This window comes from Alligator sinensis, unplaced genomic scaffold (assembly GCF_000455745.1).
Source record: "Alligator sinensis unplaced genomic scaffold, ASM45574v1 scaffold1086_3, whole genome shotgun sequence".
Classification (NCBI taxonomy): domain Eukaryota; kingdom Metazoa; phylum Chordata; order Crocodylia; family Alligatoridae; genus Alligator; species Alligator sinensis.
In genome coordinates this window covers 1,689,788-1,703,143 of record NW_005841975.1, presented here as the reverse complement: position 1 = coordinate 1,703,143, position 13,356 = coordinate 1,689,788, and the positions used below count along the sequence as shown (strand labels likewise).

Sequence of the window (13,356 nt, the reverse complement as noted above, 5' to 3'; positions counted from 1 at the left end):
CTGTCCCAGCCTGCGGGGGGGGGGGGGGCTCTGCCACAAGCCCCCAAAGGCCCTGATCACTGCTGCTGCATCTGGTAAGTGTGGGGCTTTTCTTTTTTTTTTTAAGTGCTGGGTGCTGGTGCTGGGTGGGGCAGCCATGGGGAGCAGGTCGGGGGTGGGGCCCTGCTCGCCGCTGCCACTCCCCTGTCACTAACACTGCTGCCACTGCCTGTTCAATTCAGAGGAGATTTGGCCCGATTGGGCAGCCGAATCCGAATCATCCGAGTCGAATCGGGAGTGATTTGAATTGGGAGTGATTTGAATCAGCGAATCAAATCACTGTCCCTCCAAATTGGCCAAATCTGAAGTCGAATCGAATATTTTCTGCTTCGCACAGGCCTCCTTAGTACTTCATGCTGTAGACCTCTCCCCACCATTTCTCAGAGGCACATCTCTCCATCCTCTCCTCCCTCCTCTTCAATCTTCTTTCTGTCACATAGCAGATTGCCGATATTTGCTTTCCTTGGGCACTTCAGTCCTTGGAATAACTTCACTGAAATCAGTAAAGTTACACCAGGGGTGAATTTGTCCCTCTGCCTTGATGATTATCCTCAGGGGTCTCATTAGGCAATTGAACCCTTGTTTTGAAGGTGGGGAGATAGGGCATGAAAATGATGGTTAACATCAGTGCAATTATCAATGCTAATTAGTACTGAGTGGGACTGACAGCATGAAATACAGACCATGCCAAGTATTATGTTTAAGGAGCAAGATGCCTGGGGAGTTTTACATCTGAAATGCAGATTGCAGCTCTCTAGAGTGTACCATAGAGGCGTGGGATTGCAAAAGTCATTACTTTCCCCTATCCACAAATTTGTTAAAACATTTTCACAGGGTCCCTTGACTCCCTCACCTAGGTGTTTTGGAAAGAAGCCCCTTCCACACGCTTAGGATTTCAGAATCATTTAATCCTGATTCCCTGTGAAGTGCTGAGAGACCCCAGGTCCTGCTGTCAATGCATTGATCATTAAACACACAGTACCTCCTACAGCTGTTTCTTGCTGGGGTGGGAGGTCATATTTCACTGCATCACAGGCAAAATACATTGGTCTTTCAGTTGGCTATTAGTATTTATCTGCTTATCAATGGTTTCAAATTCATAAGTAGGGAAAACAAAGTGACAGCCAGGAAGTAAAGGGATCATCATCCCGTAAGGATTGCCCCTCACCACCACATGGGGGTGGGGGGTCAGGATCAAAGGAATATCCCAACTCATGCCTCCGGCACAGGGGCAAGGCAAGACTCTTCCATACATGCCATCAAGTCAATGTGAAAAGGGGCACAAGGTGAAGGCCACTACCCGGGTTCAACTGGGCTCATAAAGAAAGAGGGAAAATTCAGCTCACATCCTGCCTTTGTATCTCTCATGCTGGTGGTGCCATAAGGTACAGAAGCAGGGGAACAATCATTTGTATTCGTGGAAACTTTCATCTTGGTATTGTTCTGCTTCAGGTATTGTGTGCAGCATTACACTTGACCTCTCCATTGCCAGTTCTGCAGCCCGCAATACTGGCCTATCTCACAGGTTTGTTGTAAGGCTAAACTCATTTGTGTTTATTGAGAACCGCAAGAATCTCAGATGCAAGGGCCCCTAATATTATTATTAGCCAGTTCAGAACATAAGTGCTCCTAGACTGTGTTTACAAAGGATATATGGGATTTTTTTCCCCAAAGCACGAGCTGCCTAGAATGGACTCCCCATGTTTGAAGCTCGCCTTTGCAAAAGTGTTAAACCAGATTTGTCTTCGTTTAGAGAGGAGTTATTTGGAAGCCTCTATACATTAGCAGGCTTTACTCACCTCCTGTTTTTCTGAGCAGTCTGGATTAGCCTGAGGAATAGATGTCCAGCAGGTATTCTGAAGAGCAGTCTGCTGCTAGCTTCTCTCACAGCACCCCCAGGCTTGGCTCTGTTGTCGCCAAAATAGAGGAATTAGAAAGTACTGAACCCACCTTGCACGACCTCACCAACTGCTTACACTTTGTGCTGTCTTCTCTCTCTCTCTTAATGCCTATGGAAATTAAGAAGCTTTCTGCTGCACACACCTGGCAGGAGAGCAGTGTTAAGAGGGAAAGCATGCTTTAACTCTTAACTACTGGATAGCCTCCCTTCAGGGAATCAAAGCCCCATTTGAGTTAATTGTGGCTGTCAAATTATCCTCCCCATTTAAGTGTGAAACTGCACTTCATTGACAATTTGGATTCCCCAGGGAGATGGCATTATGAGGGTTGATCCCCAGGGAGAGCTTGTGTGAACAATTAAAGATACAGTGATTGCTTTGCCCTCCCGCTACCCTCCACACAAACTAGGGAGCCATCTTTTCATGTCCTTCCATATCTCCTTCCAATTTCATGCTTTTATTTAACTCCATGCTACTGGCAGCTCATATTCAGCCTTTCACTATAACCGTTGGAGGAGGCATATTGGCTTTGTGCTGGTTACATAGTCGATCAGATGCATTGTGTGCAAATATGAAGAATCGGTGTATTCATGTATTTTGTAATTCTGTAAAGCTGCCCACGAGCCTTAAAAGGCGGCATAACTCAGTATGCTATCAAAATACTGAATAATACATTATTTATTATGCAACTGATATTAATACTAATAATATTTTGCAGCCTTGATGGCTTTTCATCTCATGAATGTAGCCTTTTTATTTCTGTTAATACACCAGTAGTGTTTGTAGCCTGAGATCAAAGCCCCATTCTATTCTCCCACTCTCCTCAATTTCTGGTAGCTCAGTAAGGGACGTGACTAACATCTGTCGTTTATGGTTCATTTCTCTCCCATTGTGCTAGGCACTGCATAAACATGAAACAGAGGGGACCTTCTTTGCCTTTTTTGATAAACACCTACATTGATAAACAAGGAGGTATTATTAGACTCTGTTTAGAGCTATTGAACAGAGTATGGGTTTGATCCCTCTTTGTCTTGTGGACAATGAAAGTGCAGCTTGAGGCTATATCTGAGTTACCCAGCTATTGGCTGCTTCTACATGTGTGCATTTACTGCACAGTAACCAAAATTACTGCTCAGTATGGGCATGCATCTACATGTGCATGCCTGTACTGTGCAGTAAACATGGCAACTTATGCTGATTTGAGTGTAAATTTGGTACCTGCATCATGCCAGTATAAAATTTACACCCGATTAGTTACTGCGCAGTAACACATGGGTAGACATCTTACTGCACAGTAACTCTGTGTGTATGGACTGACTTGGGGCTAACTTTAGTCGCAAGTCATTCCACACACAGCATTAATGCACTTTATGCTTCCACATGTAGACGCTGGCCTATTGCAACTTACTGCATAGTAATTTACTGCACAGTAAATGTAGGCTGGTGTAAATGCACATGTAGACATGCCCACTGTGCAGGAGTGATTCCATTTCTCCTCCTGGGTGAGCAAGTGCTCGTGTTATAGGAATAGGATTGCCCAGAGGCCGCAGAATGGGGTAGGCCACCTGGGCCAGGGCCCAACCAACTTTTAGCACATTAATTTAGCTAGCTATGCAGTTAAAAAAATAGCTATACAGTTTTAACCGGAATGACAATTGCGCATGTGTGGGTTATAGAAATTAACATGTTAAAAGTTGGTCGGGCCATGGCCCACGTGGCCCACCCCATTCCATGGCCTATGGGATTGCCCTCCAAAAGACGATCCTCTTACACAGACTTCCCCCTTATAATGGGAGCACTTATGTGCCCAGAGTGGGAATCGAATTGCTCCTACGCTCTAGTTGGATTAATCTCAAGCTGCACTTTGGTTATCTACTAAGTGAAATGGGATTCTGACTTGAGGCCCCTGGCAGATGTTGCACTTAAAATATGATTAACCAGTTAACCAGTTAATCGCATCTTAAGTAGCAACCCCTGACAAACATTAATGTAATTAATGGTGTATTATAAAAAAATGTGCAAGAAAGAACTTCGTGGCTGGTTCCCATCACGCCTTAAATTATACTTGTGCCCAGGCAGATTGGGGCTCTCAGCTTGGGGAGCACATGGGAGTCCTTGATTCCCATGTTCTCTCCAGGATGGGAGGGCAGATCAACTGCCTGCCGCTCAGTTTCTGGGTCACATCAGAGTCGAGGTTGTTCAATGCGCTCCTGCTGCACGAAACAGCAGCTGATTTGTGCTCCCAGCCTCCAGGGTACAGCATAGCCCTCAAGTCCACCCTGCCCCAGAGGCTGGGAGTGGCAGCTGACTGGGGCTCCCACCCTCAGGTCTCAGGCTCGCTGGCACCAGCAATCTGGTGTGATGGGGATCTTATCCTCATGTAGCATGGCAGGAAGTGTGATTGTTGGGATTGCACATCAGATGGCATGGTACCTTGAGCTGAACATCTGCCAGGGGCCTGAGCGACCTCCTAAAAGGCACTCACGGCAGACTGTCAAGTCTCAGACTATTCTACAAAGTTTTCCAGGCATAGTTATAGCTGTAAGGGTGGTGAGAAGATCATACCCTCTATATGACAGTGCAGTGTTGGCAAAACCCCCTGTCTAGCGAGGTCTCCTGCTAGTACAGTTTCTGTCATTTGTGAAGGATGCCTAGGGAGGCCTGCAGGAAAAAAAAAAATTCCCTTTTCTGATGCACTGCTGGCATAGCTATGGAAGAAGCAGCCCCAGAACGTACACAGTTCACCAGAGTTTAAAGCCTTACCTGCAAGACCGTTCTCCCTCTTGTGAAAGACTAGTCTTCCTTTTACACTCACTGTTTGAATTCTGATGCGGCCAAATCTGCAGTTGGTTCAACTCTCTGTTGCCTCCTTGCCTCCAATGTAATCAAAGTGATTTACACCACGGGAGGAGGCGGGCCTGGGAGGTGTGTCCCATTTAGCAGCATTTCAGACATCGTCTGCTGCATCCTGCCTGTGATGCGCTTTGTAAAACATAACTAGGATGCATTTCCACTTTGGCGTCTTTTCGGTGATTCTGCCTTTCTATTCTCATTAACGTTAATGTGATTCATGAGACCTAATCCCTGAACACAGCGCTGAAAATGGAACCAAGTGTGCAAGAAATACACAGATCTCTGTATTTCCTTCCACTGAAGCCATCCTTTTAAGCAATTTCAATTTCTCTCTCACCGCTCTCGCTTTCTCACCTCAACTGGCTAGCCTTTGTTCTGCTGAACTCCAGATTACTAAATAAAAGTTTCATTACTACCTAGGTTTGCTAAAATGATTTTTTATTCAGTGCAATGATGAATTTTAATAGGAGTAAAATGTCAGGCACAGCTGGAATGTTTTAAAAAAGCATCAGTGTGTTAGGACAGTAGTACAGATGCCCTGGTATAATTATGTTGGCGATTCCCAGTTATCAGTAGCCAAGCAAGGGGACGCAGCGGTCAATTGCTTTGTTATTTAATGTGGCGGCTTTTGTGTTTCGAAGGTGCAATTGTACATTAAAAGCTTCTTGGCCCCCCTGAAGTGACTGAATAATGGGATTTTGCTGCTGTGCAGCACTTCTCAGTTTCAGTGTGAGTAGGAGGCGCTCCTAGGGCTGCTCTTTTTATGACAGAGTCCTCCACGCTTTCCCACCACTGGCGAAGGAAACATGCCATTTTCATGTTCAAAGAGGCAGTCTCTGGGAGAACAAAAAATCTCATTTAACTTGCCATTCCCCTTAGGGGCACACAGAGGATTTCTTGCGGGGAGGCTGTGGGGTTGTCTCCATCAGTACATGGTGTCCCGAATCTGTTCTAAATATGGCCAGAGATTGAGCTCAGGTTTACCTCTGTGCCCACGCCCTGATTTCAGTAAAGATGAAGCCAGAAAGCTGGTTTCGCCTCCTTCTCTTCTATTCATGGGGGCTGTTCCAATCCAGGTGGGCATAGAAATGCCATCTGGGTCTTCCTCCTCTTCAGAGTTAACAGCTGGAGTCCTTTCCAGATACATATCAGTATTGAGCTTTGGTTCTTTTCCTTCACGAGGCGTTGTCCTTAGATCAGTTAAAATGGGCACCAAAATCTAGCCCAGGGCTATGCCAAACAGACACAGAAAGAGACTCCTTGGCTAAAACATCACATCCCCACTTTCATCAGTGCACAGATCTTACCCCCATACCTGGGCTACTTGCCTTTTGGGCAGGACTGGTAAATCAGGCCAGCCCCGCCTGGTGGTTATTGTGGTTAGACTTTATCTCATTCAGATCAGTAGCCTTGAATAAGGGAAACCATGTTTCATGACTTGGACTTCCACAATGCCAAAAGGAGCTTGGTGGTTGAGGATGAGACGTTGGTAGCTAATACCTGTGGTCAGGATGGCCCCTGGCTGTATTGGAAATCTTCCTCTATGTACTAAATTTTTGGCATTCACACGTGGTCAGTGTCCAAGAGAAGAAATCTACATGAAAAATGGTCAAGCTACGTGAGAAATGAACTCAACATTTGCATGTAACCACATAGCTTGCCCTGTGCCCACTACAGCATCCTCTCCTTCCAAACCAACTCGCAGGTTCCTACATTCTTTTCAAATCAGGTGCCATGAGCTGTTTTTCTTTTTCTTAGATAAGTGATTCACCACATCCTCCAATTACACCTACTGGGGCAAGAGAGGGGAGAGAGGGAGAGTCCTGCACCTGTTGAGAGAGTTTCCAAAACTGCATGTGTGGGATAATATCTTTTTTAGCAACTGGCCAATTGGGAGGATAAGAGTCGGCTGCTGGCAGCTTAGCCATGCTGTTCCTTTAGCTTAGGTGGTGAAGGCTCATGTAGCGGGTGATGGAAGTCATGGTTCTGTCCCTGCTGGAACCAACATTGGGGATTGCTTATGTGGACAGAGCAGGACATATCCATCTCGTGGATGCTCAAGATGGGCTTTCTCTGCTGGCCTTAACAGCACAGTTTTCTTCTTGTTCATACAACCTGTCGACAACAAGGAGAGAGAACTTGAACTTCAGGGGCAGCATCAGCCTATCCTGGCAGTGGAGTTGTGCCTTTGTTGGGTGCAGGCAGCAGTCTTTCTTGCTGGTTTGCAGCTGCGGTGACTGCTCACTGTTATGCATGATGGGTCTAGACCAAAGGCCTAGATCCAAACAGCTGTGAACTCCAGAGCCACATAGAGCCTAAACCCACTTATCTGTTGTTCATGTGAAATGCACTCCTCGCCTCTAGCACACCTACAGCAGATCTGTCCACTGAAAAAATCCTTGTTGGGTTGAGCAGACACTGTGTGTGTCATTTAAGCCTGGAAGTCCCAGTAAGATGTAAAAAAAAAAAAGGGGAGGGGAGAAAGAGGTAATTCAGGTTCCTATAAAGACTCTGATTGAGCCATGCAGTGCAGATGAAAGGCAGCGGGAAAAGAGGCAGCATTTGGGCAGGGGTTATTACTACTGCAACATTAAGCAAACCTGGTTTTATTAAAGTTATGGTTCATGCTGGCATTAGAGCAATAGAAGTGTCAATTCTCCTCTTATTAACTCCACTGCCTGGGGCATAGATTTCAGCTAACACAGCCAAGAGCTGGAGCTAATCTCTAGCACAGATGTGAAAGCCAGGGGTAATTACCCCAGCCTAGAATAAAACCAGAGGAGAGGAGGAGGAGAATTCAAGTTGTCATGTTGCGTCTACGGAGAGAAAGAGGCATCTATTAGTGGCAAGAAATGTCCTGCATCAAAACTTCCTTGCAACATAGCATAAAGGATTCTGCTAGTGGCACTATGTGGGTGGAGGATAAGGGGTGTGGTTTCCTTTGAACCCCTTTTGTTCTGCTTTAACTGGCTTGATCATCTAGGCTGAGATTGTGGGCTTTGCTGTCCATTTAAAAGGGGCTATATGGGAGTTATGGGGGCTTCTACACCTATGTGTTTGTCTCTCTGTCACGAGGAACCACACAGCTGGGCCAAGCAGCAAGATAGAGACTGTGTATGATCAAGTAGACACTTGGCTTCACCCCACGGTGAACCTGTACGAAGGGCAAGGTGAGCCATGCCAGGAACATGGCAGCTCTTGAAATCATGCTCTTGATGCCTGCTAAGTCCCCCTGGCAGGGCAGTACCCCTTACTTAGGGCAGAGGGTTAGATCACAAGCCTTGTCTGCAGTTTCTAACAAAAACTTTTGTGAACTTTTATTTGGAAGGATTCTTTGCCAGAATATGTCTTCCCCTCCCCCTAACATTATTCTTCTGCAGTTCCCTTGAGAAACAAAGCCGGGGGGCGGGATCAGCTTTTGAAAATAACAAGAAAGTTGGTTTCCTTTTTCACAAGAAGTTGAAAAAAAGAAAAATGTAGAAAAACACCATATTCGTAATGAGAAGCAAACATCACTGTACAGCCAGTCCTGTTTATCACTCATCGTGTCTCTGTCTTGCTATAACATCCGATTCCTGAAAAGTCATTAAGGCTCCAGTCATCTTGGGGCATCAGTATACCCAACATCCCTTCCATACTATTCAGGCTGCTGCTATTTAGGACCATCTTCCTCTCTGTCTATCACCTCTCTTTATCTCTTCATTTTATTCTTCTGTTCCATCCCATCAAACAGTAACTCCCTATCTTAACTTTCAAAGCCCTTACCCTATCTGGCTATGCTGTTTTCTTACCACCTCCAACCTTCTTTCTGTCAACAAAGCCAGTCTCAATTGCCTTCTTTTCAGCTTTCTACAAGCACTGTAGCAGGCATTTTTTTGGGGGGGTCACCTTTATGCATGGGGAAAAGCTTCAAAAATTCCTTTTGTTTGTTTTAAGCTTCCTATCTACTAGTTGCATTTTATGACCCCTACTTCTTGTATTGTAAGAGAGAATAAATAATTTCTTTTGACTTTCTCTTTACCATTTAGTATTTTGTAAACCCTTATCATGTCCCCCCTCAAGTGTCTCTTTTCTAAACTGGATAGGCCTACCCTATTAAGTCTTTCCTTATTTGGAAGCCCCTCCATACCATTATCTATGCTTGTTACCCTTCTCTGGATCTTCTCCAGTTCTACTATCTCCTGTTTGTGATGTGGGGACCAGAGCTGGCCATAATATTCAAGGTGTGGACATACCTTTGTGAATCCTTTGTGAAAAAGGATTATATGATGCGGTTGGCCAGAATATCAGGAGGCAGGGGGGTTTCTCCTTCTCTTGTGATCCCTGGGACTACAGCTTCTGATGGACCTGTAACTGTCATGAATTACTTAGAATATCCCATTGCCATCCATGTCCTTTCTCCTTCCCCACCTTTCTCATGCACCTCTGGTGCCACATCTATGGGACTGTAAGACCTATAGGAAATGGACTATAGTTGCAACCAAGACCTGTTTCCATGGAAGCATATGATTTTTCAAATGTGAAAAAAAAATGCCGAAAACAAGCAGCTTATTTTGTCAGATGTTTGAAGGGAGGTATTCCTACAGCTCTTTGTCTCAGGCTTGCTCTTTGTGCCAGAACTCCCTAGAAGTTGAGGAGAATGGATCTTTTTAAAATAAAAACTTCCATTTTCTTAAGAAACCATTTATCATTTAAAAAAAAAAAAGTTTGGCTCCATCAATTCTATGCTCACGCAGCAGGTCCCTGATATATTTAATATCTCCAACGGCTAAAATTACCAAGGGACTTGGGTTTTACTATGTAGATAAAATGAATTCATGATAATTAACAAAAGTCCTGTGTCTTCCGTTGGGTCAGTTCAACATTAAACTATGTCCATGGTCATTGTCTTTGCAAGAAATTCCCAGCTGAGTGGTCAGGATGAAGATGCAACAGGTTGGGAATTCATGCAGGCTGGTGAGTTTTACCATGACACGTGAACCTAAGGAGTCAGCACACATTTTTACTGAATGTGGCATGCAGCTGTGATTGCTTTTAAACCCTGCAGCCCAGGAAGACTTCTGTACATGACTGCAAACCTACAGAAATTGCTGCTTCTAGTGCCAGCACGCTAGCCAGTGCCCAGGGGGCATGCCATCTCTTAGCTGCGCTTTGATGCTCTCTTCCATGTTGCCATGGCATTAGTGATGGGAAGGCCTGCTTTTCTTCTTTTCCTTAAAATAAACTCACCTCTTATCTTTTCCCTTATAGGGGCATTACTTCAGTAATCCATCCCACAAGGAAATGGATACAGGACAATCCTGACAGGAAGGCTCACCGTCACACAGCCCTCTTCCTTTTTCACTGGCAAGGCACCCCACCACCATGCTCCACAAGATGAACTTTGACCTCTCCACAGCAATGTCAGGCTCTCGTGCTGAGGACTCGCTCTGCCCCAGTGAGCAGAAGCTATGGGAGCCACCACCTCAGCAGCATGCACTGTGCCGGTTGGCAGATACCCTGTCCTGTACATAGCCAATGAGATGTCTGTAAAAGATTTCGCCCCATTGTAATTTTTTTCCCCGATTTGTTGATTGTGTTGAAATTGTCGGAGTTTGTAACAGTACCTTTCAGAGAATATTGTACTAAAGAGAAAATTGCACTCAATAAAAATGACAAAATAAGCCTGATCATTTTCCCTCTCCCCGCTATTGACATTTGTTTTCTGCTGAAATATTATTATCATGATAGAGCCAGGTGAATACCAGAACGGTAATGCACTATGGCTATTTATTTGAGGCCCAGTCCTCAGCTGTCATAGTTCTATAAGCCCACGACTTTAAGTGGAGTTATGCCAAATTACACCGGTTTTGTGTCTTGTATTTTTGAAAGCATCCACTTTGATCTTCATCTCTATTTATGGTTGCTTCTTGCAAAACTCCACAGATGTTCACAGAAAGTTAATTTCAAAGACTTATGCATGAGCATGCAGGGAAACGGCATCTTAAATTCTGTCTTGGGTGAAATTCACTTCTTTGTAGGGAGACAGCACAGGGGTCATGCACCAGCGAAGCCCATCAACACAGGTCCCATGCACCATTGAAGTCCTACTGTAAAGGACTTAAGTAGGACATCAAGAGTATGTAAGCTTTTCTGAGCAGGGAGGAGTTTCACCCTGTTGTGAGCACAGCATCAGTAAAGCTTCCATCTGCTTCTCGTCAGAAAATAGACACAGTACAATGTGACTGCTGTGACTAATCGCATGAATCCAAGCTTATGGGGAACTCCTTGCACTCAGTTCTTAGGGTTTTAAAGTACATGGGTTGAATACTAAATAAATCTGAGGAATCATCAATCCAGCCATGGCTAGTCCGTAAGTGGACACAGTGGTGACATTCATCCTTATGAATTACTTTGAATGAATTACCTTATGAATTACCTCTCCACATGTTAACTCCGGTTTTACTGCTCTCTATTTTTCTCATTGCACAAGGGTGGGATTTTTGGCAGGGCTCAGTGATGACTGAACTTTGCTGCTGTCAACATCAATGGGCATCTTACTGTTCTCATTGACACCAGTGGGAAATCTGCCCTTAGTCTTTTTAACAGAAATAAGGGAGGAGGGTGGGTTTGGCAACAGAGCTCCTTGCATTTGAACCTACCCATTTCTTTCAGCCACCTTCAACCAGAGGGAGCTTCTTATGCCTTGATGCTCAATGACAGCGAAGTTCTCAAAGGTATTTAGGTGCCTAAATTTCACAGAACTCTGGATTCCCTTTGAGGATCCAGGGACTGATATATGTGGATGGCAGCCTCTTTCTTCTGCTATTAGTAGGTGATATTTTTAGCCTTCTGCTCTCTTGTTCTCCGTCTACCTTTCACTGCCAAAAAGCAGTCAGAGCTGAGAAGGTCTGTAGTCCTCAATGAGGCTTCAGTGAAGTGTATCCATTCACTGAAAATGCTGTCAATGGGCTTGGGCACACAACATATTTACTTCACTGTGTATAGCCCTCAAACCAGTGTAATTAAGAAGTGGCTGGATGATGATGATGTGGAATCATGGAATCATACAAAATTAGGGTTGGAAGGGACCTCAGGAGGTCATCTAGTCCAACCCCCTGCTCCAAGTAAGACCTGCTCCAGCTAGATCAGCCCAGCCAAGGCTTTGTCAAGCCAGGTCTTAAAAACCTCTAAGAATGGAGAATCCACCATCTCTCTGGGTAACCTGTTCTAGTGCTTTACTACCCTCCTCATGAAAAAGTTTTTCCTAATATCCAACTTAAACCTCCCTTGCTACAACTTCAGCCCTTGCTCCTTGTTCTGTCATCTGCCATCACTGAGAACAATACAGCTCCATCCTCTTTGGAAACACCCTTCAGGGAGTTGAAGGTTGCTATCAAATCCACCCTCAGTCTTCTCTTCTGCAGACTAAATAAACCCAGTTCCCTCACCCTCTCCTCGTAAGTCATGTGTCCCGGCCCCCTTATCATTTTCATTGCTCTCCACTGGACTCTCTCCAACTTGTCCATATCCTTTCTGTAGTGGGGGGCCCAAAACTAAACACAGTACTCCAGATGTGGCCTCACCACTACAGAATAGAGGTGAATAATCACTTCCCTTGATCTGCTGGCAATGCTTCTACTAATGCAGCCCAGTGTACCATTAGCCTTCTTGGAAACAATGGCACACTGTTAGCTCATATTCTGCTTATTGTCCACTGTAACACTCGGGTCCTTTTCTGCAGAGCTGCTGCTTAGCTAGTTGGTCCCAAGCCTGTACCGGTGCATGGGATTGCTCCATCCTAAGTGCAGGACTTTGCACTTGTCCTTGTTGAACCTCATGAGATTTCTTTTGGCCCAATCCTCCAATTTTTCTGGGTCCCTCTGAATCCTAACCCTACCCTCCAGAGTATCTACTACATCCCCCACTCCGCAGCTTGGTGTCATATGTGAACTTGCTGAGGGTGCACTCCATCCCGCCTTCCAGATCACTGATGAAGATGTTGAACAAAACTGGCCCCAGGACTGACCCCTGGGGGACTCTACTTGATACCAGCTGCCAACTACTGATTGACCCATTGATTGCTTCCTGTTGAGCCTGACAATCCAGCCAGCTTTCTATTTACCTTACAGTCCATTAATGCATCCCATACTTCCTATCAAAAGCCTTGCTAAAGTCAAGGTATGTCATATCCACTGCTTTCCCTGCATCCACAGAAACAGGCATCTCATCATAGAAGGCAATCAGGTTGGTCAGGCATTACTTCCCCTTGGTGAATCCATGCTGACTGTTCCTAATCACCTTCTCCTCCAAGTGCTTAGAAATGGATTCCTTGAGGATATCTATGATTTTTCCAGGGACTGAGGTGAGGCTGACTGGTCTGTAGTTCCCTGGATCCTCCTCTTCCCTTTCTTAAAGCTGGGCACTATATTTGCCCTTTTCCAATCATCCAGGACCTTCCCTGATCACCACGCGTTTTCAAAGATCATTATCTTTGAAAAGGTGTGGTGATCAGGGGAGGTCCCGGACGTCTGGAAAAGGGCAAATATAGTGCCCAGCTTTAAGAAAAGCCAGTGGCTCTGCAATT

General features: G+C 45.2%; 1 protein-coding gene across 13 annotated transcripts in view; it reads left to right on the top strand.

The window, feature by feature from the left end:
- EPHB1 (EPH receptor B1) overlaps nucleotides 1–10,453 on the top strand; it is a 365,941-nt gene extending 355,488 nt beyond the window's left edge. For all 13 annotated transcript variants that reach the window (XM_006021000.1, XM_006021003.1, XM_006020996.1 and 10 more), the window contains one exon: nucleotides 10,041–10,453. In XM_006021000.1, coding sequence (XP_006021062.1) covers nucleotides 10,041–10,170 — 130 coding nt within the window. In that variant the 3' untranslated portion in view covers nucleotides 10,171–10,453. The remainder of the gene's footprint in view (nucleotides 1–10,040) is intronic.
- Nucleotides 10,454–13,356: the final 2,903 nt, after the last annotated feature.